The sequence below is a fragment of the Ambystoma mexicanum genome, chromosome 3p (assembly GCF_040938575.1).
Source record: "Ambystoma mexicanum isolate Mex_15411 chromosome 3p, UKY_AmexF1_1, whole genome shotgun sequence".
NCBI classification, from domain to species: Eukaryota; Metazoa; Chordata; class Amphibia; order Caudata; family Ambystomatidae; genus Ambystoma; species Ambystoma mexicanum.
In genome coordinates, this window is record NC_090925.1 from 907420573 (window position 1) to 907446544 (window position 25972).

At 48.1% G+C, this 25972-nt stretch overlaps 1 protein-coding gene across 12 annotated transcripts in view; it reads left to right on the forward strand.

The window, feature by feature from the left end:
• ATXN2L (ataxin 2 like) overlaps window positions 1-25972 on the forward strand; it is a 1584242-nt gene that overhangs the window by 1051337 nt on the left and 506933 nt on the right. For 7 of the 12 annotated variants that reach the window (XM_069652163.1, XM_069652157.1, XM_069652155.1 and 4 more), the window contains one exon: window positions 9730-9799. In XM_069652163.1, coding sequence (XP_069508264.1) covers window positions 9730-9799 — 70 coding nt within the window. Of the gene's footprint in view, window positions 1-9729; window positions 9800-21681; window positions 21715-25972 lie in introns of all 12 variants that reach the window. The other 5 variants (XM_069652162.1, XM_069652152.1, XM_069652158.1 and 2 more) reach the window with 1 other exon arrangement.

Here is a 25972-nt window from a genome sequence, read left to right on the forward strand (position 1 = left end):
ATACCGCCCCAAGTCAAATACATGAAGTCAATGCAGATCAAGAATTTATATCAATTGATGATGCTGGTAGAGAAGTTATATTTTCAGTCAATGCCATTGATGGGAAGGTCAAGAAAAAGAAACCATATGCAACTGTGTTAGTTGGAGGGGTGCCAGTATCAATGCTCATGGACAGTGGAGCAGATTATACTTTGATAAGTGTGCAAGTGTGGAAGGAGAAATTTGGATGTTGTACATTGTGGGAGAATGTAGTCAGAGCAAATGCTTATGGAGATGTGCCCATAGAAATTTTAGGGTGCTTTGAAGCTGAGCTCCAATTCAAAGACAGGAAGGCGTTAGGGACTATCCATGTAGCCAACAGAGGTGGAGAGCTGTTGTCCTGGAGCGATCAGGCAGAGCTCAAGATAAGACTTGAAGCAAGCCACCCAGAACAGGTTTTGACTGTTGAAGGTGGAAAATCCGGTGGAAAATCGGTCTCGAGCATTGTTATGGAAGGGGCCAGAGGGCATATGAGTGGCACTAAGTTAGGGTGCTTGAAGGGATTTGTGCACAAAATTCGTCTGAAAAGGGATGCCATTCCCAAAGTTGCCAAATTACGGACCATTCCCTTGGCCCTGAGAAAAGATGTAGAGAGTGAATTGAATAAAATGGAAAGTGAAGGGGTGATAGAGAGAATTGATTCCTCAGTGTGGGTTAGTCCTATTGTAATAGTGAGAAAGAGCAGTGGATCTCTGCGGATATGCATAGACCTTAGACACCTGAATAAAAATGTAGTGGCTGACAAATTTCCTTTACCCAGAATAGATGATTTATTGGCAGGGGTGTCTGATTCCAAAGTATTTTCTCTTATTGACCTCAAATCTGCATATCACCAAGTAGAATTACACCCTGATTCGAGAGATCTCACAGCTTTCATTACCCCTATTGGCCTTTTCAGATGTATAAGAATGCCATTTGGATTGATTTCAGCAGCTAGTGTATTTCAGAACGTCATGTACAGATTACTGGGAGGAGAGAGAGGTGTCATGTGTTACCAGGATGATGTGCTAGTATGTGGGGAAAAATGAAGCAGAACATGATAAAAGGTTAGAGAGTGTTGAACATATTCAAAGAGGCTGGCCTTACAGTATCGTTAGAGAAATGCATATTAAAAACTGACAAAGTTGAATATCTAGGTCATGAAATTACAGGTGAAGGGATCAAACCCAAAGAAAAGGCCATAGAAGCTATTCGCAAGATGGAAGCACCAAAATCCAAAGCAGATATACTATCTTTTCTAGGTCTGGTTGAATTTTATGGCAAGTTTGTTAGAGGGTTGGCAAATTTGTCAAGGAACATGAGGATGTTGACTCGTAAAGGTGTTACGTTCAAGTGGAATGAATCTTGTGAGGAAGAGTTTGGTAAGATTAAAGATGCTATAGTCAATGCACCCATCTTGAAAACGTTTGAAGAAAGTAGACATTCATTACTATTTGTGGATGCAAGTGACTATGGTATTGGGGCAGTCCTAATGCAGGAAGAATAGGAGGGCTTACACACCATAGCATTTGCCTCTAGATCTCTCAAAGGACCTGAGAATAGATATTCAGTGGTAGGAAAGGAAGCATTGGCTTGTGTCTGGGGAGTGGAAAAGTTCAAAAGATATTTGTGGGGCAGAGAATTCACAGTATGTACAGACCATAAACCCCTAATAGGAATATTTACCAAAGGTGGTCTGGAGGGAGTTTCCAGACGCATCATGAAGTGGGTGACATCCCTACAAGGCCTGCAATATGATATGCTTCACATTAGTGGTGAAACCAACATAGTTGCTGATGCCTTATCCAGATCAGTAGTGAGAGAAACAGTGTCTGAGGAGTCTCCTCTGACTCGTGAGAAAGGTGTTGAAATATTTCAGGTTCATGAGTCAGTAAAGAAAGAGGAGTGGGACAATGCATGTTCAGAGGATGAATTGTACCAGAGAGTTTTAACATTGGTGACGCAGAACAGAATAAGAAACTATATTGGTGATTTAGGCGGGTTTGCCAAAGTTAAGGAAGAACTCTGGATTGATAAAGGATACTTACATAGAGGACATCAGATGGTTGTACCTATTAAAATGAGAAAATTAATAATTGAGCTAGCTCATGTTGGGCATTTGGGACTGCCTAGAACCAAAGGCTTGGTTAGAGCAGAATTTTGGTGGCCTAATCTTGACAAAGACACTGAAGAAGTGGTCAACAATTGTTGTGATTGCATTGAAGGTAATAAGGGTCTCAGGATTCAAAAAGTACCCATGACTGTTAGAAAGCCATCCACAGTTCCATGGGATGAGGTTGCTTTAGACTTACTAGGGCCTTTCAATATCAAGGGTGGGAGAGACACCTATGTACTGGTTGTCATAGATTTATTATCCAAGTGGCCCGAAATATTTACACTAAGAGACATATCCAGCAGTAGCATCATTAAATGTTTGGAGCAATTATTTTGGAGAGAGGGATTCCCCAGAAAGTGTTTATCAGATAATGGGACCCAATTGGTTTCCAAGGAATTTAGAGTTCTTGAGTAACCATGGAATAGAACAAGTAACCACTTCATTATATCATCCCCAGACCAATGGGTGTGTAGAACGCTTCAACCGCACTCTCATGGATGCAATTAGAATTGCGGTAGCAACAGGAGGTGACTGGATCAGGACCATAATGGAGAGAACATTCCAATATAGACTAGCACCACACAGTGTTACGGGTGTATCCCCATTTGAACTATTAAGAGGGAGGAAACCTAACTCACACATGTGTCCAGGCTGAATGGGAAGGTCAAAATTCGTAGGAATAGATCTGGAGGGAGTGAGAGAGAAGATATTTGAATCTGGGGTCAGATCCAAGGAGCAATATGACAGGAAGAATGCTTGTAGAGAATTCAGTCTTGAGGAAGGTGATTGGATCAAGATCAAACTTCCCACCAAGGTGCGCAAAGGTGCATCCATATTTTCACAGCCCAAACAAGTTGTTAAAGATTTGGGATCTTCGGTGCTTGTTAAAGGGGGTGGGGTCTGGAACAAGGAGAGGATAGCAATTTGCAAAAAGGTAAACAACAACTTGTAACTGCACTGCAAGGTATTTAAAGCAATTTAATTATTTCTTCATATAGCGGTGTATCAGATACTATGTAAATAATGAACTACTTATGTTCAATGAAATCTATTATCTAGTTTAGGCAAATACTTATATTTTGGTAAAAGGAAGGGAGGTGTTAGGAGGTGGTTACATTTACTTCATTGAGTTTACAATCACATCAATTCAGCTGCTGCCATGTAACCTAGTTACCAAGGAACCTTTGTTGTTATGATTAAGCAAAGGTTCCACATTCTAGCAGCAGAGAGAGAGAGGATTGAGAGCAGGAGGACAGCCACAGCTGGGGGCCTTTCTCTTGGATGAACTAAAGAAATAAAGCCTCTCTATAAAGACAAGCATCAGCGTGAAGCGTGGTCATTTAAATATTAACAGTCACACAACCTGACAATGATTCTATTAGCTTGGTTCAGGCCTCGCCAGATTTGGTTTCTAGAGCTTCTGGAGTTAGCGGATTATCCCCCCTTAGATCTTGCACTTTCGAGAGATCTTTTGTCTCAACAGAAGGGGCAGTTTCTTCACCCCCCCACCCCCATTTGCTCAACTTAAAGGCTTGGTTCCTGAGAAGCTAGCCTTCTCCCACGTGCATTTGTCAGAACAGAATATTGCTATTATGTCGGCCTCCAGGAAATCTTCCACTAAGAAACAATATAGTAGCAAATGGTTACGTTTCTGTCACTGGGCCTTAGAACAAAACCTTAACCCTCAAAACGCCTCTATTGATAATGTCATATTCATCATGCCTTATCTTGTTTCCACCAGTGTCAAGGTATACACGTACAAACAATACTTATCAGCTAGCAGTGCTTACCTGAATGGAGAGCATGAGTCTTTTTATCTTTCCAAAGAGGCCATTAAAAGTCACTTCGGGGGCCTTTTACGTTTACATTCCTCTATTCATGAACCTCCACCTCAGTTGCAGCCCTAATGCAAAAACCATTTGAGCCTATGGCTTCATGCGATTGAGAATTCCTATCAGCCTTCTTAGTGGACATTTCTTTGGCTAGAAGAATTGAGGTGCTCCAAGCTCTTTCTTCTAAGGAACCATATATTGTGTTCCATAAAGACAATGTTGTCTTGGGTACGGTTCCCTCCTTTCTGCCTAAGGTGGTTTCCGATTTTCACTTAAAACAGAAAATATTTCGTCACGTTTATTTTCCTAGACTGCATGCTTCTGCGGCAGAAGAGAAATTGCATGATCTAGATGTAGTAAGAACTTAAAAATTCTACCTTGAAAGGACCAAACTGTTTAGAAAAGCATATCTGCTCTTGGTTACCTACAGTGGTCCTTATCCTGGCATAAAGCAGCAAAGGCTTCTATTGCTAGATGGATTGGCTCCTGTATCTCCAAGGCGTACGTCTTGAAAGGTCTTGCAACTACGGGCTCATTCTACTAGAGCCAAGGCAACATCTGTATCCTTTACCAGGCACGTTCCCATTGTAGCTTCAGCCCACGGACCTAAGACCGAGTCGGCTTGTGTGTAGTCAGACGCACATCAACTACTGTGTGGACATCTCTAACCAACTAAGTTTTGACCTACCAAATAAAAGACTGGACAGCTACTGTCGCCATAGGTGCACCCTCGTTGCACATCTATGCACCGACCTTCATCTCCTCGTCATGTGGCGCTGATGCTGGTTCGGTGGTGGCCAGGTTTTTAAAGCCTTTCTGGCCATGGAAGCATAGAACCACAAATGCAAGTACACTGTATTGATTCTCCTGATGAAGACGTTGACCTAATCATCTCTTTGTCAAAACCGGTTGAGAAGACAAGTGGGGATGTGATCTGTTGAACTACATCGTTTCGATCCAGCCCATTAGTAGATCACATGCAGCATAATCATTGTGATTTTCAACATTTGATGTATATGCACTAAGGTTGTCGGTGGTGACAATTTGAATGTCCCACTATATAATGTCCTACTATGTTGGTATGCATTTTAGTGGCTTATGGATGAATGTTTGGCACTGTATGTGGATAAAGGTGTGAATGATTCACTGTGAAAGGAGTTTAATGGAATGGATTTTATAGCATTTATGTAGTTCTATGCTTTCCTGCAATGCAAAGTGAAATTTAGAAGTGTGTATTAATGTGATTCATTCATTTTATACACATTTTTGTATCATGTTAAATACATTTTGATACTCCATTAAGAAATAACGTCCTCTGGACATTCTTTCGGTATTCTCACATTCCCATTGTAGACATCTGTAAAGCAGCTACCTGGGCTATTCCGCTTGCCTTTTGCAAGCACTAAGATATGGAGACACAGTCCAGAAATGATGCAAAATTCAGCCAAGAGGTTCTCCCGCAACTTGTTTGCCTGCATCCTGTAAATGCTGTATCCTCCACCCATGCTCATTCAAAGGCTTTTTAGTCTGGTCCCAACCAGTTGTGAAGGAGGGAGAGCCATCACAACAGAAAAATGAAAAATAACCTTCATGGTTCTCTTAGTCCAGGCTCTCCCTCCTTCACAGCACCCACCCTGCCATCCCCTGCACTACGCATGTACTTAAAATTCTACCGCTTCGGCGTAACCACAGGAACTAGGTGTAGACTGTTGGTGACGTGAGGGTAAGGTGTGGGCCTGGCGCGCGGAGGGACGCATCCGTGACATAGGCCCTTCCCCTTCTAAAACTCTTAAAGTTAAAGCAATCTTTTTCAGCCAGCTTTTCCGGAACGTCTTGTTACTGGTGTCTCCACCCTTTATAAGTTTGTGAAGAACTTTGATTTGTTTTATGCCTATAGGCTTTGGTACTCTTGTTCTGAAATACCTCCAAAACCTAGAAACACATTTTGCTTGCTAGGAAACTTCTTGGACAGGCTTCTGGACCAATCAGGATAGAAAGGATGGAATCGATGGACTCATAATGAATGAATGAATGAATGAATGAATGAATGAATGAATGAATGAATGAATGAATGAATGGAATCGATGGAATGTATGGCATAGATGCATGTAGAATGAATGGAAAGTATGCATATGGAATAGATGAAATAGTCAGAATGAATTAAATGGATAGCATGGAATGGGCGTAATGAATGGAATTGGACAGACGCAAGTGGAATGAACGAATGGATGAAATGGATGCATGTGGAACGAATGGATGAAATGGATGGCATGACGGCATGTGGAATGAATGGAAGGTATGTATATGCAATGGATGGAATATATGCATAATGAATTGATGAATGGAATGGATAGACACATCTGGAATGAATAGATGAAATGGACGGCATGGATGCATGTGGCAGGAATGGCAGGTATGTATATGCGATGGATGGATGGAATATATGTATACTTCAACGGATGGGACAGAATGGATGCGACAGACGAACAGACGCAATGAAATGGATGGAACGGACAGGGCGGATGCCACAGACTGGTCGGGACGGGCGCGGCAGATAGGGCGGGACGGGCGCGGCGGAATGGGCGCGGCGGACGGGACGGGCATGGCAGACGGAATGGGCGCGATACATGGAATGGATAATATGGATGAGATAGGATGAATGGAATGGATAATATGGATGAGATAGGATGGATGGAATGGATAACATGATTGGAATGGATGGACGCATGTGGAATAAATGGATTGAATAGATGGCATGGATGTATGTGAAATGGATGGATGGATGGATGGAATAAATGGCATGGATGGAATAAATGGCATGGATGCACATGGAATGGATGGATGGAATAGATGGCATGGATGGAACGTATGTATATGGATTTGATGGATGGATGGAATGGCCTCGGACGGATGCAACAAATAGATCGAATGAATGGACGAAGAAATGGAACAATGGATTGATGCATTGATCGAACTGACGGATGGACAGAATGGATGGATGAAGAAATGGATGTAGGCATTGATTAGATGAATCGATTGAATAGAAGGAATGGAATTACCCTACCCTCTAGTTCCCGTGTGTACCCATCGTACACGTCTGTGTATCCTGCTTTCTTGCTCCCCATGCAGTTATTATATTTCCATATGTTCCCCTCCTATCGCTGTAAGCCCACCCCCGATCACTGTCTGTGTGTCGCAGAGCTCCCTGCCATCCTGTTACCGTAATGTCGCTATGTATCCCAATTACCCAACCCTCTCGTCATGTGCCCACTGTGCCGGTGTATCACTGTGCACTCTGCTTTCTTATCCCCATGCTGTTAATATATATCCGTATGTGCCTTCCTGTCACCGTAAGCCTAGCGCACTGTCACTTTGTGTCTGTGTGTCAATAAGATGAACCATCATATATCAAATCACTACGCCTACTCTCTACTGTACACCATCGCTCAATTAGAACGCAGCTATACCCCTGACAAATTCGGCCTAGCTGTTAGCATATGAACACTACCCCATCAACACCCTACTGAAACGCCCACCAGACTGTACACATTCCAAATAATGCCTTCAACACCATACCTAACTCTAGGATGCAGCTACATGCAGCTATTACACCAGCTGCACACAACTGCTGCACCCACGCACCCTAAGACACCACCTCTCTACTGACCTGAACTGCAGTTCCCCGAGGGCGTTAAACCTACCAGCTCTTTGAGATCATACCAATGATATATAGAGCGCTATATAAATGCCAAGTATCACATCATCTTCACATCCACAGGAACATTTCCTAACTCCTAAAACTACTTTGAAACTTTGCACTTTTGGGCACAAGGGCCCATTCAACTTAGGTAGGGTTCCTATTCCTCGGGCCTGTTGGTGCAATAACTAAGTGCTTAACTTCCCTTTCAGGTGTAGTTGGAGTACATTGATTATTCTGCATTAACTGTGATTGTATATGTGTGTTGGACGGAGTTGATGGAACAGACAGATGGAGTGATGGAAAAAATGGAATGGATGCGATGGATGGTGCGGGTGCGACGGGTGGTGCGGATGCAACAGACAGGGCGGATGATGCGGACGGTACGGATGCTGCTGCAGATGGTACACATCTGTATCTCCTATATACCTGTAGCCCATGTTATCTGTATCACATGTTTACCCCTATCCACCCAGTCGCTTTATATACGTATGCCGCTATTTACGCCCACCAGTCCTGCTGTTGTGCCTTGTCGCAGGCGATTTACTGGTAACTACCATATCACACTACTACGCTCACTCTCTCCTATGCACCATCATTCAACTAGAACACAGCTATAGTACGATAAATTTGGCCTAGCTGTTCTCATACTAACATGACCCCACAAACACCTCATCATCCTAATAAAACACAGCTAGCTGAGCACGTACCGCCCACCTTAGGCGTTTCCTCAGGCCTAACGCAGCCAGAATTCAGTCTGGGTGTCCACCCTTCCGACTGAACACATCCAACTGATCTCCTCAGCACCACACCTACCGCTAAGAAGCGGCTATTGTGCAACAACCACACCAGCTGCACACATCTGGTGCGCTCACGCACCATACAACACTCTTTTCTTTATACTGACTTGAACTACGGTTCACGAGGGCGTTCAACCTACCAGCGCTTTGAGGTCATACCAATGATATGAGGCGCTATATAAATGCCAAATAACTTAACATAACATATATTTCATACTAGTATTGTGTGATATAGTTTCTTGTTACAAGTCATTTTCCTAGTGTTTTTGGGCCTATAATAAATATAGTGTTTGTTTACTGTCTGTGCAATCTGTGCTGTTTTACTGTGGACCCCTCACCTCTCCTGAGACTTTGCCTTGACCACTCCATGCTACCTTGATTGGTTTGGCCAAACTTCCAGAAGTTTTCCCTGTTCACTATAACTAGGGTGGCCCCCTTAACTCTTTCCCCCCACCCCGGACAGAGTTTAGAAATCCACCTTAACACAGAGAGACACTCAGACACCTCCTGGGAACTACAATATGGCAAAAGAACAAGCAAAAATCTTGTGGCCTGGCCATTGTAGGGCACTAACCACGTTTAATAGCTATACATGATAAACTGGAATGTGCACACTGCGAATAATGCAAAAATGTATCTGCTGCCACCAGCTATGGAGGACAGGGGGTGACAAATGCTCTGCGTTTACTTACCCCGCTGACTCCTATTTTCTCAGCACTGGCGGTAGCTGAAGGTTGCATTTCCCATTTTGGTGTGAGGTCCCCAGGAGCTGCGGGTGCAAGGATTCTTCTGGTCAGCTCCAGGAGAAGAGTGCAACCCTGGAAGTGAAGCAAAAAGCTTCAGTTCCATGTAAAAGGTCGGGATCGGTTCAAAAACAAAAGCTAAAGGTTTTGTGGTTCGTAGAACTATGGAGGGAAAGTTGCCGAAAGAGAATTCTTTCCTAATATTAAGCAGTGGCCGCTTGGAAGGGAAAAACAAGCAGCCTTTTAAAGAATTCAGCTTTATGTTTACAGCATTTGGGTAAGTAGCCTGTGTAGTAAATCACTGATGGTTGCTCGGTGTCAGAGGGCATAGTTGGTATGTTGAAAGTGTTTGCTGCTTGGCATATAACAGCTCAAGTGGAGTTTGGCGTGCCAGAGGCATATGGAGGGGGCGGGAGGGGAGGATCTTTGTGATGCATTAAGATTTTCATTGCTATCAGTGTTGACTTGTCTAGATATGCTTGTGCTGCACGTTCTGAGTTTCTGAAATTTCTTTCCTTCAAAGTCCAGTGAAGAAGTCCACTCTGAACCCCAATGCGAAGGAGTTTAACCCTGCAAAACCTCTTTTGGCTGTGGTGAGTGTTTCTAATTTGTATGAAATGTGTTATGGGTCGGCTCTGGCTTTCTTTCCTGTGGTAATTCAAATCCTTTTTGTGTAAAACACCCTTTCACACTTTAGTGTCCTTTTAGCATCCCTTGTTTGGCTTAGTCTGGACCCCTGTGTCTGGTCTGTAGCGGTCATTTCTGTATTTGCTCCCCTTGCAATTTGTTTGCTCTTTAGACAACTCGCTTTGATACTCTTGGGTTTAATGTAGATGTTAATCTCAAAGATTTCTCACCTATGATAACTCCTTAAATCACAGTTTGCTCTAGAATATTTTTCAGCATGCCACCTGCTAGTGCTATATGGCTGTGTTAGGGGAGATTTCCTGAAGTAGCACTTGGAGGTAAGACTTTAGTAAGCTATCCCAGTAGTTTGTAGATCCCCAACTCTTAGTATCATTCTGTACAACCAGGAACCTTGGTAGAGTGGCAGAGCAATCTGGCTTATTTTAAGAGGAGATGTGAGGATAGGTAAGTACACTGAGCCTAGCTAGTAATGCACATCAAAGAAACACATAGACCTACATTTACATTAAAATATAGATTTATTATAGTTACACAAGTCACTGTTAAATACTTACTACAGTAAATCAACATACATGGGTATACTTTACAATACTTTCAAAAGGCCTATTCTTAGTAGGTGTGATGCTGGAAATGCATTGGAGGGACAGGGCCTCCTTGTCCTGTACTCCCTTATATGTCGTCTTTGTTGTTTTCTGCACAGGAGTCCATGTGGGACTCCTGGCAGTGCAGCTTTAACTCTTTTTGGTTGTGGTGAACAGAAACCCTTGGGATACCCTTAATGCACCCATGAGTGGGGGTACTACCCTGTACCCCCAGTGTAGCCTTACTTTTGGGATGCACAGGCCCCTGCCATAGGAATCCGTGTATTCCTGATTGAAGACAAGATGGCCCCCTGGCCTCTTGGTTTCTATAACCTGTTACCTTGCTTTCCCAAAGTCCTGGAAAGCTCTGTCCCTTTCCCCTGACTGGCTGTTGGGTGGAAGAACCATGCATGGTATTGTGGGGAAGTCCGGGCCAGACTGGCTGGAGCCTTCCCAATGACTGTATGTTGTAGGTACACCGTTAGGGTAGGACGTGTGTGTGTGTGTGTCTGTGTGTGTCTGTGTGTGTCTGTGTGTGTCTGTGTGTGTCTGTGTGTGTCTGTGTCTGTCAGACAAGGAATGAGACAGCCCTGCCTGAAACTGACATGAATGCAGTGTGGTGTGCTGAAAGGCCGGGTGCTTACCTCAATCCACATTCCTTGTTATGAGTGTATGGATGGAAGAGAATGGCCTGAATGCACTGTGAGTCTGATTGGCTGCCTGCCTGCATAAATGCCCTTCTGAATGATTGGTTGCCTGAGCCTGGCTCAGCAGTGTGAATGAGACACAGAACAGTATATCTGGGGACCTCTCACTTAACAAAATTGGTCAGAAGCTGAAACTTGAAGCGGCTTATCCTTGAAGCCCAGCTAGAAGAATTGCTGCTGCTTTCCTTCAACCCAATCTGAAAGCTGTCGAGTCTGACGGACTGTTCCAAGAGAGGACCTGCTTAGACCTCTCCCCGAGGGAGCATCATGCATAAAGTTGATCTTCTCTGAAGCACCCTGGAAGCCAGTCCTGAAAAGCTGTTGACTGGAGACTGGCTCCGACGAGGAGTCTTGAAGTGAAGCACCCGCACATCGAGGCCGTCTGTCCATTGCCTTCAACCAGGGTTCAGAGGATTGCTGTAACCGCTGGAAGCAAGGCGAGTTATGTTGCCCAGAAGCGGGGCCAGCTCGACGCTGTGCTGCTCGACGACCGGAGCCGTGCCACCTTTTGACTAAGACCATTACCGAACCGAGGAGGATCCACTGGTGGGTTTCCCACCACCTGGAGTCCACACAGACGCTGCCAAAGATCCGAAAGCCAGCCGTGGTTGAGTCCCGATTGTCGACCCCAATGCCCTCTGCCTGGTCTACGTTATCATCAAGTCATCTTTGCGGCATCAAACTCTTCATCGAGGACTCTCGACGACAGTGTTCACCTTCTTTGAGGACTATCGACTCCCTGTGGGTCCTGCTTTAAAGGGAGTTCACCCTCGAGGGAGCTGTCGACAAACCATCAAATAACTCTGCTAAACTCTGGTACATAGGGGTAGTAAAAAATGTTAGCAGGAAACATCTGGACTGGGCTTGTTGATGCACTTTCTCCAGCATGGGGTCTGGCATGGATTCACATGCTCATGAATATTCCCCGTCGTCAGGCTGGGAATACTCGGTAAAGAAAAAACCAGTATCAGTTTCGTTTCTGATCTGTCTTTCGTAGTAATAACCAATCACTGGTCTCTGCGTCATACTGACCACAGCCAATGACTGCCCTCTACCTAAGCACCGCCTCTGGCAGCCATCTTCAGATTTTTACCGCACGTTCATGTATTGGGATCCTCGTGCTATTGCTCTCGAGCGTTAGTGCTATTTTTTTCACGTTTTTTCTCAAAACTTCGTTTTTTCGGTCAAAAGAGCCTCAAGCTCCACCGACTCACCATCCGATCAACGGGGACCCGTGTCGGATTCGTCTGCGCCCCTCAAGGGTGAAGATTTCGTCGAGCTACGCTTTTGGAGGACTCCAGAAGTTTCTCAGGCCCGGTCATGGCCCAGGAGAAGGGAAGCTCGACGCCCGGAAAGCTGTTCAGGGTCTGCCCTGGATGCCAGCTGCAGAACGTCTTCAAGGAGGACGAACACTCTTTTTGTCTTTACTGCCTACATGAGGACAAGACGCACGTGGAGAAGGACTGTGCGTTTTGCGGCAACATGTCGGAGCGGACCATGAAGGACCGCCATCAACGTCTCGCCAACTGGCTGGAAGGGAAGAGCCCGTCCGGCGAGAAGAAGAGGAAGAAATCCGAGCGGTCTTCTAAGACCTTTGAGGACGCCCCGGCGACGGGGGTCCAACATAAGGCCAAGCACCGCGAGTCCGCTGGCACCGGGAGCGCCGAACGGTCGGGCTCTACGGGCGCCAGGCTGGGCGCACCCTCCCCGGCACCATCAACCACGAGCCAACGCTCTGGGTCGGGTAAGAGGAAGGCCGAGCACCCGGCGAGGCTCCTGGAGAGGCCCCGGTCGAGCTCGAAGGCGGAGGGGGAGCGAGGCAGTGTCCCCCCCCTCAAGGATAAGGCGGTGAGCGCACCTAAGGTGGTGAAGGCCTTAATCCATCCGGCCAGGCCCTCTATCGAAACTGTCGCGGCGGCCCTGGCTCAGCCTGTGGAGGCTACACCAGTGGTGGCGACCTCGGGGCTCAGAGTCTCCCTGCCATCTCGGAGGGAGTCCTCTTTTGTGCCCATCGATAGGACCCCCGTGAAATCCCCCGTGGGGAAGAAAAAGGGGGGGCAGGGCGTCGTCGTAGATTCGGCCTCAACCTCGGAGGAGGAGCTGGTCGAGGTCTTAAGCCTCGGCGTGGAAGAAGACCGGCCCGTCGGGATGGATCCCGACGCAGGTGACGACGGGGCCCCTGATCGCCCGTCGGATTCCCCTCTGCCAGCGCCGCGAGTCAACTCGGCGGCCATTTTGTTGGCTATACAGTCCTTATGCTCAGAGATAAGGACGAGACTACCGTTGCCGACGGAACCTCTCCCGTCCGGGGACCCAGAACCGGGACCTTCAGGTGTCCCCCCCCCCCCCCCCTACCAAGAAAAGAAGGATCCACCCTCCGCCTCCTTTTCAGCCGTCGCGCCCCTTCCAGCCCTCCTCCCCGTCCACCCGAGGGGATGATACGGGGACTGACACGGCAGCGACGGGTACGGACGACGAGGTATACAACGAGGATGTACCGTCGTCGCCTCCCACCAGGGCTTCTCCGCCCGACGAGATTGGATCGTTCCACTCCATGATCACCAGGGCATCCGAGCTTTTCCAACTCTGCCCTGAGGAGAAGAAGAAGGAAGGTTTCCTTTATCAGCGGCGCGAGGCCAAGAGGAAGACGATCCTCGCAGTGCCTCTATTGGACGACATTTGGGCTGAGGGCCTCACCCTCCTCAAGAACCCTTCCACGACGCCAGCTAGAAGAGACCGGTACGAGAAAAAGTACCGGGTCCCGGACACGGCCCCCCTGTGCCTCCGGGCGCAGCCTACCCCGGACTCCGTCGTCTCCGCGGCGGCCAGGAAAAAAGCGCGGGGGGGGGGTGCGGCCTCCACATCGACTTCCCCACCGGACGGCGAGGGAAAGAAATTGGACGCTATGGGACGCAGAGTCATCTCGTCTGCAGCGACGACGATTAAAGCGGCCAACGCCTTGGCTATCGTGGCCCGCTACGACAGGGAGCTCTGGTACAAACTGGCTCCCCTGCTGGACTTCTTGCCGGACGACAAGAGGGCAGAGGCCCTGGAGATCCTGCAGGAAGGTGAGGTGGCTTCGGACCACGCCATTACCGTTGCGACGGACATCGCCGACACTGGGTTCCACCAGTTGGGCAACGGCGTTTGCCTTAGGCGGCGTGGATGGCTCATGGCTACGGACTTCCGTCAAGACGTTCAGACCAGAGTCCTGGACATGCCCTTCGATGGGAACAACCTGTTTGGGAAAACAGTGGACGATTCCCTTCAGGCCATTAAAGCGGACACCGAGACGGCCCGGGCCCTTAGAGTTCTGCAACAACGACGGACGCCCTTTCGGAGCAGCGGAGGCAAGGGCGCCTCCAAAGGTTCCGGCGGCAGTTTCTCCACCTACCGTCAAGCGGCCCGCTCGTCGTCTCAGGAGGCCTACAGAGGACGAGGCAAGTCTGGCGGACCCCGCCGTCGTCGCTAAGGAGGTCAAGGCGGCAAAGCCTCGTCGAAGCAGGATTGAACCGGCCGTGGGGTCGGGCCCCCACCGGAGCACCCCGGTGGGAGGTCGGCTGGCGAGCTTTGTCAGCGTGTGGGAGTCCATCTCCACCGACCGTTGGGTGCTGGACGCCTTGGCCCGGGGCCATGCGCTCGAGTTTCAAAGAAGGTGTCCGCGCTTCCCCTCCGTGGCCAGGAAAGAACTTCACGTCCCTCAACTTCTCCTGGAGGTAAAGGCGATGCTCAGGAAGGGCGCCATCGAACTCGTCCCAAAGAGGCTTCGGGGCTCCGGAGTTTACTCGAGATACTTCCTCGTGAAGAAGACGGGGGGGATGGCGCCCCATCCTGGACCTGCGACGTCTGAACAAGTTCATCAAGGCGCAAAAGTCCCAGTTCAAAGCCCTCCCCTTCGGACTACAGTCGGCACCCAGGGTGTTCACCAAGTGCCTCGCACCGGTGGCGGCGCAGCTGCGCCGCGAAGGGATCCACGTCTACCCCTACCTGGACGACTGGCTCATCCGAGCCAAGACGAGGGAGCTCGCCGTGGTTCACACGGCAAGGACCGTCCAACTTTTCACGGACTTGGGATTCTCCGTGAACTACGCCAAATCCCACCTGGTACCCGCGCAAGACGCTCTGTTTCTGGGAGCGAGGCTCAACACAGTGTCCCTTCTGGCCTCCCCGTCGGAGGGGAGGACCAGGACCATCCTGGGCAAGGTGCAGCGGATGTTGGTGGCCGACGCGGCCAAGGTGAGGTCCATCAAGTCCCTCCTCGGAATGATGTCTTCCTGCATCTACCTCATTCCCATGTGCAGGCTCCGGATGCGCCCGTTGCAGGAGTTCCTGGATCCAAACGACGGGCAGCTTCGAGGAAAGGATCACACTCGACGAGAGTTTCCGACGAGCGATCCGGTGGTGGGGCACCCGCGCGCATCTGACGGCGGGCATGGACTTCCAGACCCCAGCCCACCAGGAGACAGTGACCATGGATGCCTCTCTGGAAGGGTGGGGAGCGCACACCGAAAATCTGCACGCAAGAGGCCTTTGGCTCCCGACGGAGAAATCCCTACATATCAACGTCCTGGAGCTCCGTGCAGTGTTTTGGGCCCTCAGGGCCTTCCTTCCGTCCCTCAAGGGCAAGGTGGTGAGGATCTTCACCGACAACACCACCACCATGTTTTACATCAGGAAACAGGGCGGAACCATGTCCCCAGCACTGTCCAAAGAGGCGCAGGACCTGTGGCATTGGGCCGTCGCCCAAAGGATATTTCTGGTGCCGTTTCATCTGGCAGGGATAAAAAACACTGTCGCCGACTCGCTCAGCAGGGAGCTGCGCTCGTGCCACGAGTGGGAGCTACGGCAGGATCTAGTGGATCGCCTCTTCCGACGGTGGGGCACACCCCAGATCGACCTGTTCGCGACGGCGACGAACTCCAAGTGCCTGAGGATCGCCAGCAGGTTTCCCCAGGCGAGGAGCATGGGCGATGCTTTCTCGTTCCCCTGGGAGGGCCTGTTCCTCTACGCTTTGCCGCTGCTAATCCGGCTGGTCAACCAGCTCAAGAGGTCACGGTGCAGGATGATCCTTGTCGCACCTGCGTGGCCGAGGCAGATATGGTTCCCGGACCTTCTGGACTTGTCAGCGTCCCCCGCCAATCAAGCTGCCGGTGGACGCGGATCTACTCTCCAGGGAAGGAGGCGCCATCCTCCACCACGACCCGAAATCGCTGAACTTGCAGGCTTGGCTCCTGCAGCGCTAGAGTTTGGAGGATACGACATACCGGCCGACTGCAGAGAGGTTCTTGCAAAGGCCAGGGCGTCCTCGACTCTTAAATGCTACGGACACAAATGGAAGAGGTTCTCTGTCTGGTGCCACGCACAGATGATTAACCCTCTACGGATTACGGCTCCCCAAGTACTGCCGTACCTGCTGACGCTGGCCAAAGCTGGACTGGCACACGCGTCCATCAAGATTCATCTTGCTGCGATCTCACGATACACCAGAACCACGGGCCGGACGTCCTTGTGGTCTCATCGTCTGGTGAAAGAGTTCATGAAGGGACTGTTCAGATCGTTCCCGCCGGTGAAGGCTCCGGCCCCGGCGTGAGAGCTCAACGTGGTGCTGACCAAGCTCATGGGACCTCCGTTCGAGCCTCTGCACTCGGCCCCGTTGAAGTTTCTGTCGTGGAAAACAGCGTTTCTTGTGGCCATCACCTCCGCACGACGGGTGGGAGAGATCCAGGCCCTTTCCTGCAAGGCCCCGTACTTGACTTTTCACGACACAAGGGTAGTGCTCAGGACGCACCCCTCCTTCATACCCAAGGTACCGTCGGACTTCCATCTCAACGAACCCTTGGTGTTGCCTGTGTTCTTCCCGTCGCCTTCGTCGCCGGCTGAGAGGACTTTGCACTCGCTGGATGTGGCTAGAGCGCTTAAGTTCTACGTAGACCGCACGAAGTGTTTTCGGAAGACGTCACAACTCTTTGTGAACTTTGGACCTGTCAATCAGGGGAAGGCTCTCTCGAAGGCTTCCATTTCCAGATGGCTCTCCGGCTGTATCATGTACTGTCACCGGTTGGCAAACCGACCGCTGCCTGGCCGTCCGAGAGCCCACTCCACCAGAGCGATCGCAGCTACCACGGCGTTCCTATCTGGGGTGCCCCTGCTGGACATATGCAGGGCTGCTACGTGGAGGTCGACGCACACCTTCACGAAATTCTACTGCGTCGACCGGGATTCCAGGGAGGAGTCCAGGGTCGGCCAAGCAGTGCTGCGCAACCTTTTCGCCTGAGGTGAGCCTGGTGAGGAGGTAAGGTGCTTAATGTTGAGTTTGATGTAATGCTTAATGTTGAGCCTTTGCCACCTCCCGTGGTTGTGCATGTGTGTACTGCTATGTATTCTTTATTCATGAGCATGTGAATCCATGACAGACCCCATGCTGGAGAAGGAACAAGTTACTTACCTGTAACTGTTGTTCTCCAGCATGGGTCTGGCATGGATTCACATGCGAACCCTCCCGCCTACCCCTCTGCGGCTCTTCACTTGGTCATACTGCCACTTCACGTGCTTCCAAATCTGAAGATGGCTGCCAAGGGCGGTGCTTAGGTAGAGGGCAGTCATTGGCTGTGGTCAGTATGACGCAGAGACCAGTGATTGGTTATTACTACGAAAGACAGATCAGAAACGAAACTGATACTGGTTTTTTCTTTACCGAGGATTCCCAGCCTGACGACGGGGAATAGTCATGAGCATGTGAATCCATGCCAGACCCATGCTGGAGAACAACAGTTACAGGTAAGTAACTTGTTCCTTATTTACAGGTTGCCCAAGTCGGGGGATTCTCACACAGAACCTGTGTCTTAGTAGCTATAGTACTATTCTGCCATTGTTTAACCTATCTAGTCTTCCTTTGTCCGATGTTGATTCACATTACCATTTGATTTGTATGCCATTGGAACTGTCAGCAGTTGGTGCATTTTTAAGGTGTCAAGAGTGAACTGTGGTACCACATAGACATTGTACATATTTATCAGATGTGCCAAAGCACAAAGTGTTATTGATTTTGTGTATATATTGAACCTTATTTATATAAAGAACTGTTTTATCATATAACATAGTGTGTGAACGTTCCTTTTGTAGGGGCTTGGGGACTACATTGTACTTAAGAATTAGCCCACATCACCTCCTGAGAGCTTAAGCCTCGATTGCTAATGACTTCTACCAGAGAATCTTGGCTGGGGTGCTCTGTGCTTCTACTTTACCATATAGAGGGCAGGAGTACAGAAATCCCCCTCCATTCTTTGCAGTACGTAGTTGCTGAACATGCAGAATTGTTACAGGAGTTTGACAGCTCTACCATACTATCGGTAATAACGTGCACCCACAAAGTAATACAGTAATTGAATTGTCAGCATACACATATAAGATAGTGATTTTTTGGAAGGAAAACAGTTGGTTAGTGTTCTCCTATCAAAGCTTCAGGTTCCAGAGGCAGTTTCCCTGCACATCAAGTCATTTAAAGTTCAAAGCGCAACCCTAGCTAAAGAGCAGTTCGGAGAGGCTTAAAGTCTTGAAAAGCTGCAGAAGAAAAATCTTACTGTGGATACTTTCTAGTCTCAAGGAAAGAAGATACAAGAAAACTTAACCAACATTGGAGACCCTGTTAAAGGCCTCGCTAAAGGGACACACGCAGTTGCTTGGGTCGGACGTAAGAGGGGGTTGCCCTGGACTCCCAACGCTCAGGAGCGACTTTCTTGAATAAGGTAAGCGGTACCTTTTTGCCCACAGTACCTTAGGTTCGAAGACATTTTCGTGGTGGATTTGCTGCTATGTTGCAGCTCTGGCCCTGACCTCCGGATTCCTTCGGCTGATGACGAAAGGCAGGACAATGGACAGGATCTCTCGGCAGTCTTGAGGGAGGACCTCTGGCATGGCTTTCATCAACTTCTGTGGTCACTTGCGGTTTTGGTGCCTTTTCTGCATCACCAACAAAGGATGCAATCAGGCCAGTCAATCTTCTTTGGTTCCTCCAGTCCCACACTCTGATGAAGGGGTCTGGCCGAGTTGGATTGGCTCTCTGGAGTGTCCTTGAGGGTTCAGCAAAGACTTGGACGGATTCGGCCTTTCCACCACGATGCACTCGAAATGGGCAGCAGGTCTCCTGGTAGTAGGGTTCTGCAGCTCTGGAAACTCGCAGGACCTCGGGAGATGGATCAAATCAAAGTTTGGTTTGGGACTGGCTGTTCCCACCAGTCAAAGGGAAAGTGGAGTCCTCGTTGGAGTTCCTCTGTCACACTGGGTCCAGGACAGCAGTGGTCGCTTCAGTGTTGCAAATGGTCTGCAGGCGCCTCTGGTCATGGTCTTCTTCGGTTACTTCAGCTTCCAGTGGTCAGCTTGCTTTTCACTCCAGGAGCCTCTACTTTTATACAGTTCCAGCACTCACTCCTCTGCAATGCTCCTCAGCAGTTTATCGAAAGGGGCGTTTGGCTGTCCAATCAGGACAACCAGACTCCCAGTGGGAGCTGGTCCCATTTAGACAAGGACAGGGTTGGGTCCTGGGGCGGAAAACCTCTCCCCCACTTGCTGTCTACGCACACATACACACTACTAATGGCAAAAGGAGGGAGGCACCAAGTTAGTACTTGTGCGCCCCACCAAGGCCAAAGTCACAGGAGCAGACAGAAGGGGGATACTAGGTATCCCTTTGGCACACCACATAAGGTGGCGTGTGCCAATCTCTGACCATACCGTTTTTATCTTTCCTAAGAACGATAGGATAAAGAAAAGAATCTCAAAGGAGGACCGAAGGGTTCGCAGCAACACTGCCCATAAGGAGCTGCGTGCTCCAATAGTCAAATACAGATGGCTTCAAGAGTTATGGAGGAAAATAGACTCCATAGGATAGGTTCAATACAAAGAATAGAGTACCACAAGACAGAGCCCATAGGAATAAATGAGTGGAAAAAGGCTCCACTCATTCAGTAGTTAGTCCATCAAAAAGTGCTGGGGGTCTCACTAGGAGAAGGGATTGAGCATAAAAATGATAAATCTCCCTAACGGGCTGCATCGTAGTTCCTTGTTGCCCTTGTGCCAGAAGTGGTGATATGCTAATATATACACCAGCACAGCTTGGTCAATCTGCCTCTTTTTTTCTGTGGCCAGGAACCAGAAATGTTAACTAGTTCAGGCTTTTAAAAACCTGTAAAAATGTTGGCTGCATGATATCCTTATCTGACCTGCACCCCCAGTGTCTGCTTTCTTGGTGAGGTCCATGCCATAGGCATGCAGGTCAGGTCATGCTCCTTCATTCACCCGAGGCCATCGGGAAGTGGGTAGCCAAGCTGATTTTGCTATCAAGTAAGATGTGTATGCCAGGGAATGGCTAACAACTACTGTGTGGTTGCAAGTCTGTGTTGGAAAGGTCCCTGTTGGAGCATTCCTCGAGGTCTGAGCACTGAGAAAGTGGCACACCCGTTCATGTAGCTTTCTTGCCTTTTTATGAAACCTGCCACCACATTTATGCATCTGGCTATTCCTTCTGCCTTCTCTCTTCCTCTCCCCTGCTGTTCTCCTGTCTGATACATGCACTGGGCACCTGGCAACCCTCTGAATTCGGACCCAGGTCCCTGCCTATCCAGCTGCATACCCGCACGGCTTTCTGACACCGCCTGCACTTGTGGTCTGTATCTGTAACCCTGCAGTTCCCTTTCCTGCACTTATTAGACACCTGTTTGCTGAACTACTTGTCTTCCGATTCCTTGTCCTAAACTTGTCCACCTTTCCACCTCCATCTCCTGGCACTTCTCCCCTCATCCCTGCACTAGTGCGATCTCAATGTCACTAGACCTAGTGAAATCGTTCTTTTTGTCCTCCCTCTGTTTCCCCTCCCTTGCCTTGTCGCGCCTTGAAACACTTTGTTAGAACAATTTTTCTAAAGTAGGGCTTAGTCAAACCATTCAACTGAGGCAGTACAAGACTCCACTCTTAGTATAAGGCTCTACCACCTGAATTTATGGTAGCTTAGACAAAGCAGCCAGGCTTATCTTAGGAGGGAGAGAGGGCTATAGAATCAGGACAAGTGAAATTGTAATACAAATGATCCAAATAAACACTGAAACACTTTGTATTGTAAAAATAAAGGATTTATTTAAATACAGGTAGGCCCAGATAAATCTAGGAGTAAGTAAGCACTAAAACATTATATGAAATCACAGTATAAAAACAAAACACTATACCTGAAAGTACACAGACCCAAGTATAAACCTTATTTGAAGTACCTAACAGTAGTTCTAGGGAAGTCAAAACCTTTTCAAACCCATTCAGTATAGATCACACCTATTTTTGGGGAGTAAAAACCAATGGTTACTTTTTACAATTACATTCAGTAAAGCAATGCAGTAGACCCTTCCATTTGTATAATGATTCTCAGTACAAATCACTTAATCAGTCAACTGGACAATATATTTTTTGTGAATAGTGGAAGACTTGTTCTACTACTTTTGTGATAATAAGGTATACTAGGCGAATAAAACCTAAGGATGTAATATACAATTACAGGTTCTTTTTGAAATCGGGGAACCCCAGATTGAGGTAAGCAGTAATTCTAACTTATTTTTGGATGGCACACAGCGAACACAAGGTAAGTGAAACACACATACTTTAAAAAAAAATCAGTTTTATTAGTTTTGGAAAGGTAGAAGTTTGACAATCATTTACAGGCATTTTTCACCAACAGGTCAGGTGAGAGTTTTCACAAAAAGAACAATTGTGTGTAAAGCATATAAAGTCTTTGGAGATCACATAAGTTTCTAATAGCATCATCTAAACCAATTACCTTCACCCCGCCCCCCTCCCCCTTTTCACATAGTGCCGTCTGGAGAGCTAGAAGAGACCAATTGTTAGATCTGAACCATTCTTATCTATGACATGGGGCACACGAGCACAATATAACCTATGAATTTGGCGTAGCAGACAACGTCGACCAATGAGTAGATTGTCTCTGAATGTAGTAACGCTTTGCACACATTCTTTTCATGTAACATATTTAGAACGAAATTCAGACCATGCGTTCTCAACTTTGGTGCGATTCCCCATGTAGGGCTGCAGTGAGGATGTCCATTCTATATATGTTCAGGGCAACACCCAGCCATTCAGTTTTGCTAGGGAGCGTGGCTCTCTTCCATACCATGGTGAGACAGGCTCTTGCGGCCATCAATAGACCTTGTATCGTTTTGGGTGCCTTCATGGTCATGTCGTCCGTCTCAACCAGGCCAAACAGAATCAACAGTGGTTGTTTCTCCCTTTCATCATCTAATTCCCTGATCCAACTGAGAACCTCTGACCAGTAGGCTTGGACTACTGCACATCCCCACCACATATGCCAATAGTCTGCCCGCTTCCCGCAACCCCTCCAGCAGTATGGGTTTACCCCTTGGTACATTTTGGCAAGCCGGATTGGGTCATACTGCTATCTATACATCAACTTGACGGCGTGTAGTTTGTATTGGCAAGATATAGATGATTTCGCCGTTCGTCTACATATTTGTAGGCATAGTTTTTGAGAGATCTGCCCATATCCGCTTCCCATCTGTCCTCGTGTGAGGGATGGTGTAATATCGACCTCAAACAATGCCAAGTACATTGCACTTATTAAACCTCTAGAGCTCGTGTATGTGTTAAGAATTCTTTCAAACGGGGTGAGGTCCCTTTGTAACTGGTCTTTCCATATCGCCCTTTTCATCACCCCCTCGAGTCTCAGGTATAGGAAAAACTAAAGCGGTCTTATACCGAGTGCCTCCTGAGGCTCCTGAATAGTGATAAAGGTGCCATTTCTCCAGAGTTTACTCGCCCTTTCTAATCCCGCATCGTACCAGGTCTCAAAGCTCCCTGGGTCCGGGATTGCTCCTCGGATTCCATGTGACCAAAGGTGTCCCAGTGGAGAGGGCCAGGTCGTAACTCCCACCATTTTCTTGCCTGGCTTCCATATTGCCCATATTGTACCAATAATGGGGTGAGTTTTGACGCTATTACGTAGTTGGGGCCCTGGAACCCGTAGCCATTCACCCAAGATAAAAGGACGGATATGATAGTTGTCCAGGGCTATCCATTGTGGTTCTGACTGCTGCCTGACGTGCGGAACGAGGACACAGTTGGGCTGCTCTATAATATGTTTCTATGTCTGGGAGGCCTACCCCTGCATTGTCTTTTCGGAGCTGGAGCAAAGATCTGGGGACTCTAGGCTTTTGACTTTGCCACAGGAAGGTTAAAAGAGACTTTCTGGTATCTGTGAAATATTCTTGGGGCATTTTGATAGGAAGCATTTAGAACAGGTAGAGTATTTTAGGGAGAATCACCATTTCTATTGCATTTAAACGGCCCATCCAAGAGATGGTAAACTTGGACCACCTTTGGATATCCTTTTGAAGGGCATGTGATAATGGAGGGAAGTTAGCTTTGTATAGGGATTCCAGGTCACAAGTAGCATTGATGCCCAGGTATCGGAGTGTGGAGAGGCTGACCTTTACTCCTAGGGGAGCGAAGCGTTCCGCTGTGGAATCTCTACTTTTATCAATTGGGAGGAGGATAGACTTCCCGGTGTTGATTTTCAGGCCGGCCAGTTCGCCATATTTTTCAATTATGTTGATCGCAGCCGGGACAGAAATTAGGGGATCAGTTAAATGTAATAAGATATAGTCAGCGTAGAGGCCTAGTTTATATTCATGTTCTCCCACTGTGATTCCCTTAACTCTACCATCTTGTCTTAATGTTTGCGCTAACGGCTCAAGGGACCGCACAAATAATATCGCTGACAGTGGGAAGTCCTGCCTTGTTCCCCTTTCCAAGGGAAACCATCGTGAATAGCCTCCGTTCACTGTCACTGATGTTGTGGGAGAGGTGTACAGTGCTTTAATGGCGCGGCGGAGCTTCGGCCCCAACCCATTCCAAACTAATACCCTTTCTTGGAAGTCCCATTACACCCTATCGAAGGCCTTCTCGGCATCTAGTGACAGAAGGGACGGATCCCCTCCCATTCCTTGTGCTTCATGGATTAAATGAAGTGTTTCCTCATGGTATCCACGCCCTGTCTCCCAATAACGAAGCCAACTTGATGTGAGTGTATTAGACGTGGTAAGTGCGTTTAAAGTCGGGCCGCAAGGACTCTGGCATGTATTTCAGCATCAATATTAAGAAGAGAGATAGGGCGATAAGAGCTACAGTATTTGGGGTCTCTACCTTCCTTCGGAATGACTGCGAGAAGGGCCTGAGAGAAGGACGGGGGGGTTGCAAGGAAGGGGGCGATGAATGTGGAGAATGTCTTCTAAAAACCGGGAGTGAAACCATCGTCTCCCAGGGCCTTTGTTTTTTGGCTTCTGTAACTTCTTCTGTGACTGGTGTATCTAACGATTCGGCCTCCATGGATGTGAGTGTGGGGATCCGCACCTCTTTAAGGTATGTGTCAATACTTCCTAAGGGAGGGGGGTCACATGTATATAAATCTTCATAAAAGAAGGCAAATGCTTCTTGTATACCATCGGGAGATGTTAATATCGTATCTGTGAGGGTGCCATCTGTCCTCTCGATGAGGTCAAGCCATCTTTCTGCCTTCTGTGCTCGGAGACGAGCTGCCAGGAGGGCGTCTGCTTTGTCCCCCTTTCATAGTATTTTTGTTTGAGGTATTGTAGGTTTTGAGCTGTTTTGCCCACGATAAGTATTTTCAGCTCCTCTCTGAGCTGTCTGGCTTCAGCAATATACTTGGGTCCCTCACATGGGGAGGACTGTGCCAGTTTTTGGGCTGTAGAGAGCTTCTCCCTAATATTCTTTTCTATCAGGGCGCGTTCTCTTTTTTTTTTTTTGAGCCCCTTCCCTAATGAGCACTCCCCTCCAGGTGGCCTTGGCTGCCTCCCATACGGATGACTTCTCAACCTCTCCTGTGTCATTGGTAACAAAGAATTGCTCGATCTCGGTTTCAAGAGTTTCTTTGAAAACCGAGTCAGCCCATAAAGAGTCGTTACATCTCCATTTAGTGTTCCGGGGGGCCAGGTCGTTCCAGCATATGTCCACCGTAACCATATCGTGATCCGACCATGCGGCGGGGTGTATATTCGCCGCGCGAAGTATGCGCAGGAGGCCATCAGAGAGGAAGATGTAATCGATATGCGGGAGCGTGTCGTGGGGGAAGGAGTGGAAAGTGAAGCCTCTGTCCGCTGGATGCAAATGGCGGCAACTGTCAGTGAGGCCATATAGGTCAAGGGTTAGTTTGATTTCAGCTTCATCTTGGGAGGTGGGTGGGCCATGTGCATCTGCTCTAGTTTTTCTATCTTAGCCATACTAAAAACCTTCTCAGTGATTTGGTGGAGGAACCTATTCTGCCCTTGGTTAGGCGCATAAAGTGTGGCAAGGGTGACAATTGTGCCTCGAATGTTACCCACAACTATGAGAGCCCTTCCTTCCTTCTCCGACCATGTGTCAAGAGTTGTCATCCGGAGGCCTTTGCGAGTTAGGATCCCCACTCCTGCCTTTTTAAATATACTAGAGCTCCAGAAGGAAGAGCCTACCTTGTGAGATGGGATCACTTTCTCCTCACCCCTTCAGTATCATGTTTCTTTGAGAAATACAATATCTATGTTTGATCTCTTGAATTCTCTGGCGACCATGGATCGTTTTGTGTGGGAGTTCAAACCCTTCACATTAAGTGTGCATATGCGTAATGTTTCGTTAAAAGAATATAGGTGACATCTCAAGCTTCATGTGAGTATGTAAATGACCAAGTCGTCTGCTTCATGGTACGCATCATGTTTGATAGTGCAGTGTGTGGTTCATCTTCTTTGAATTGGGTCTCAATTAGTCC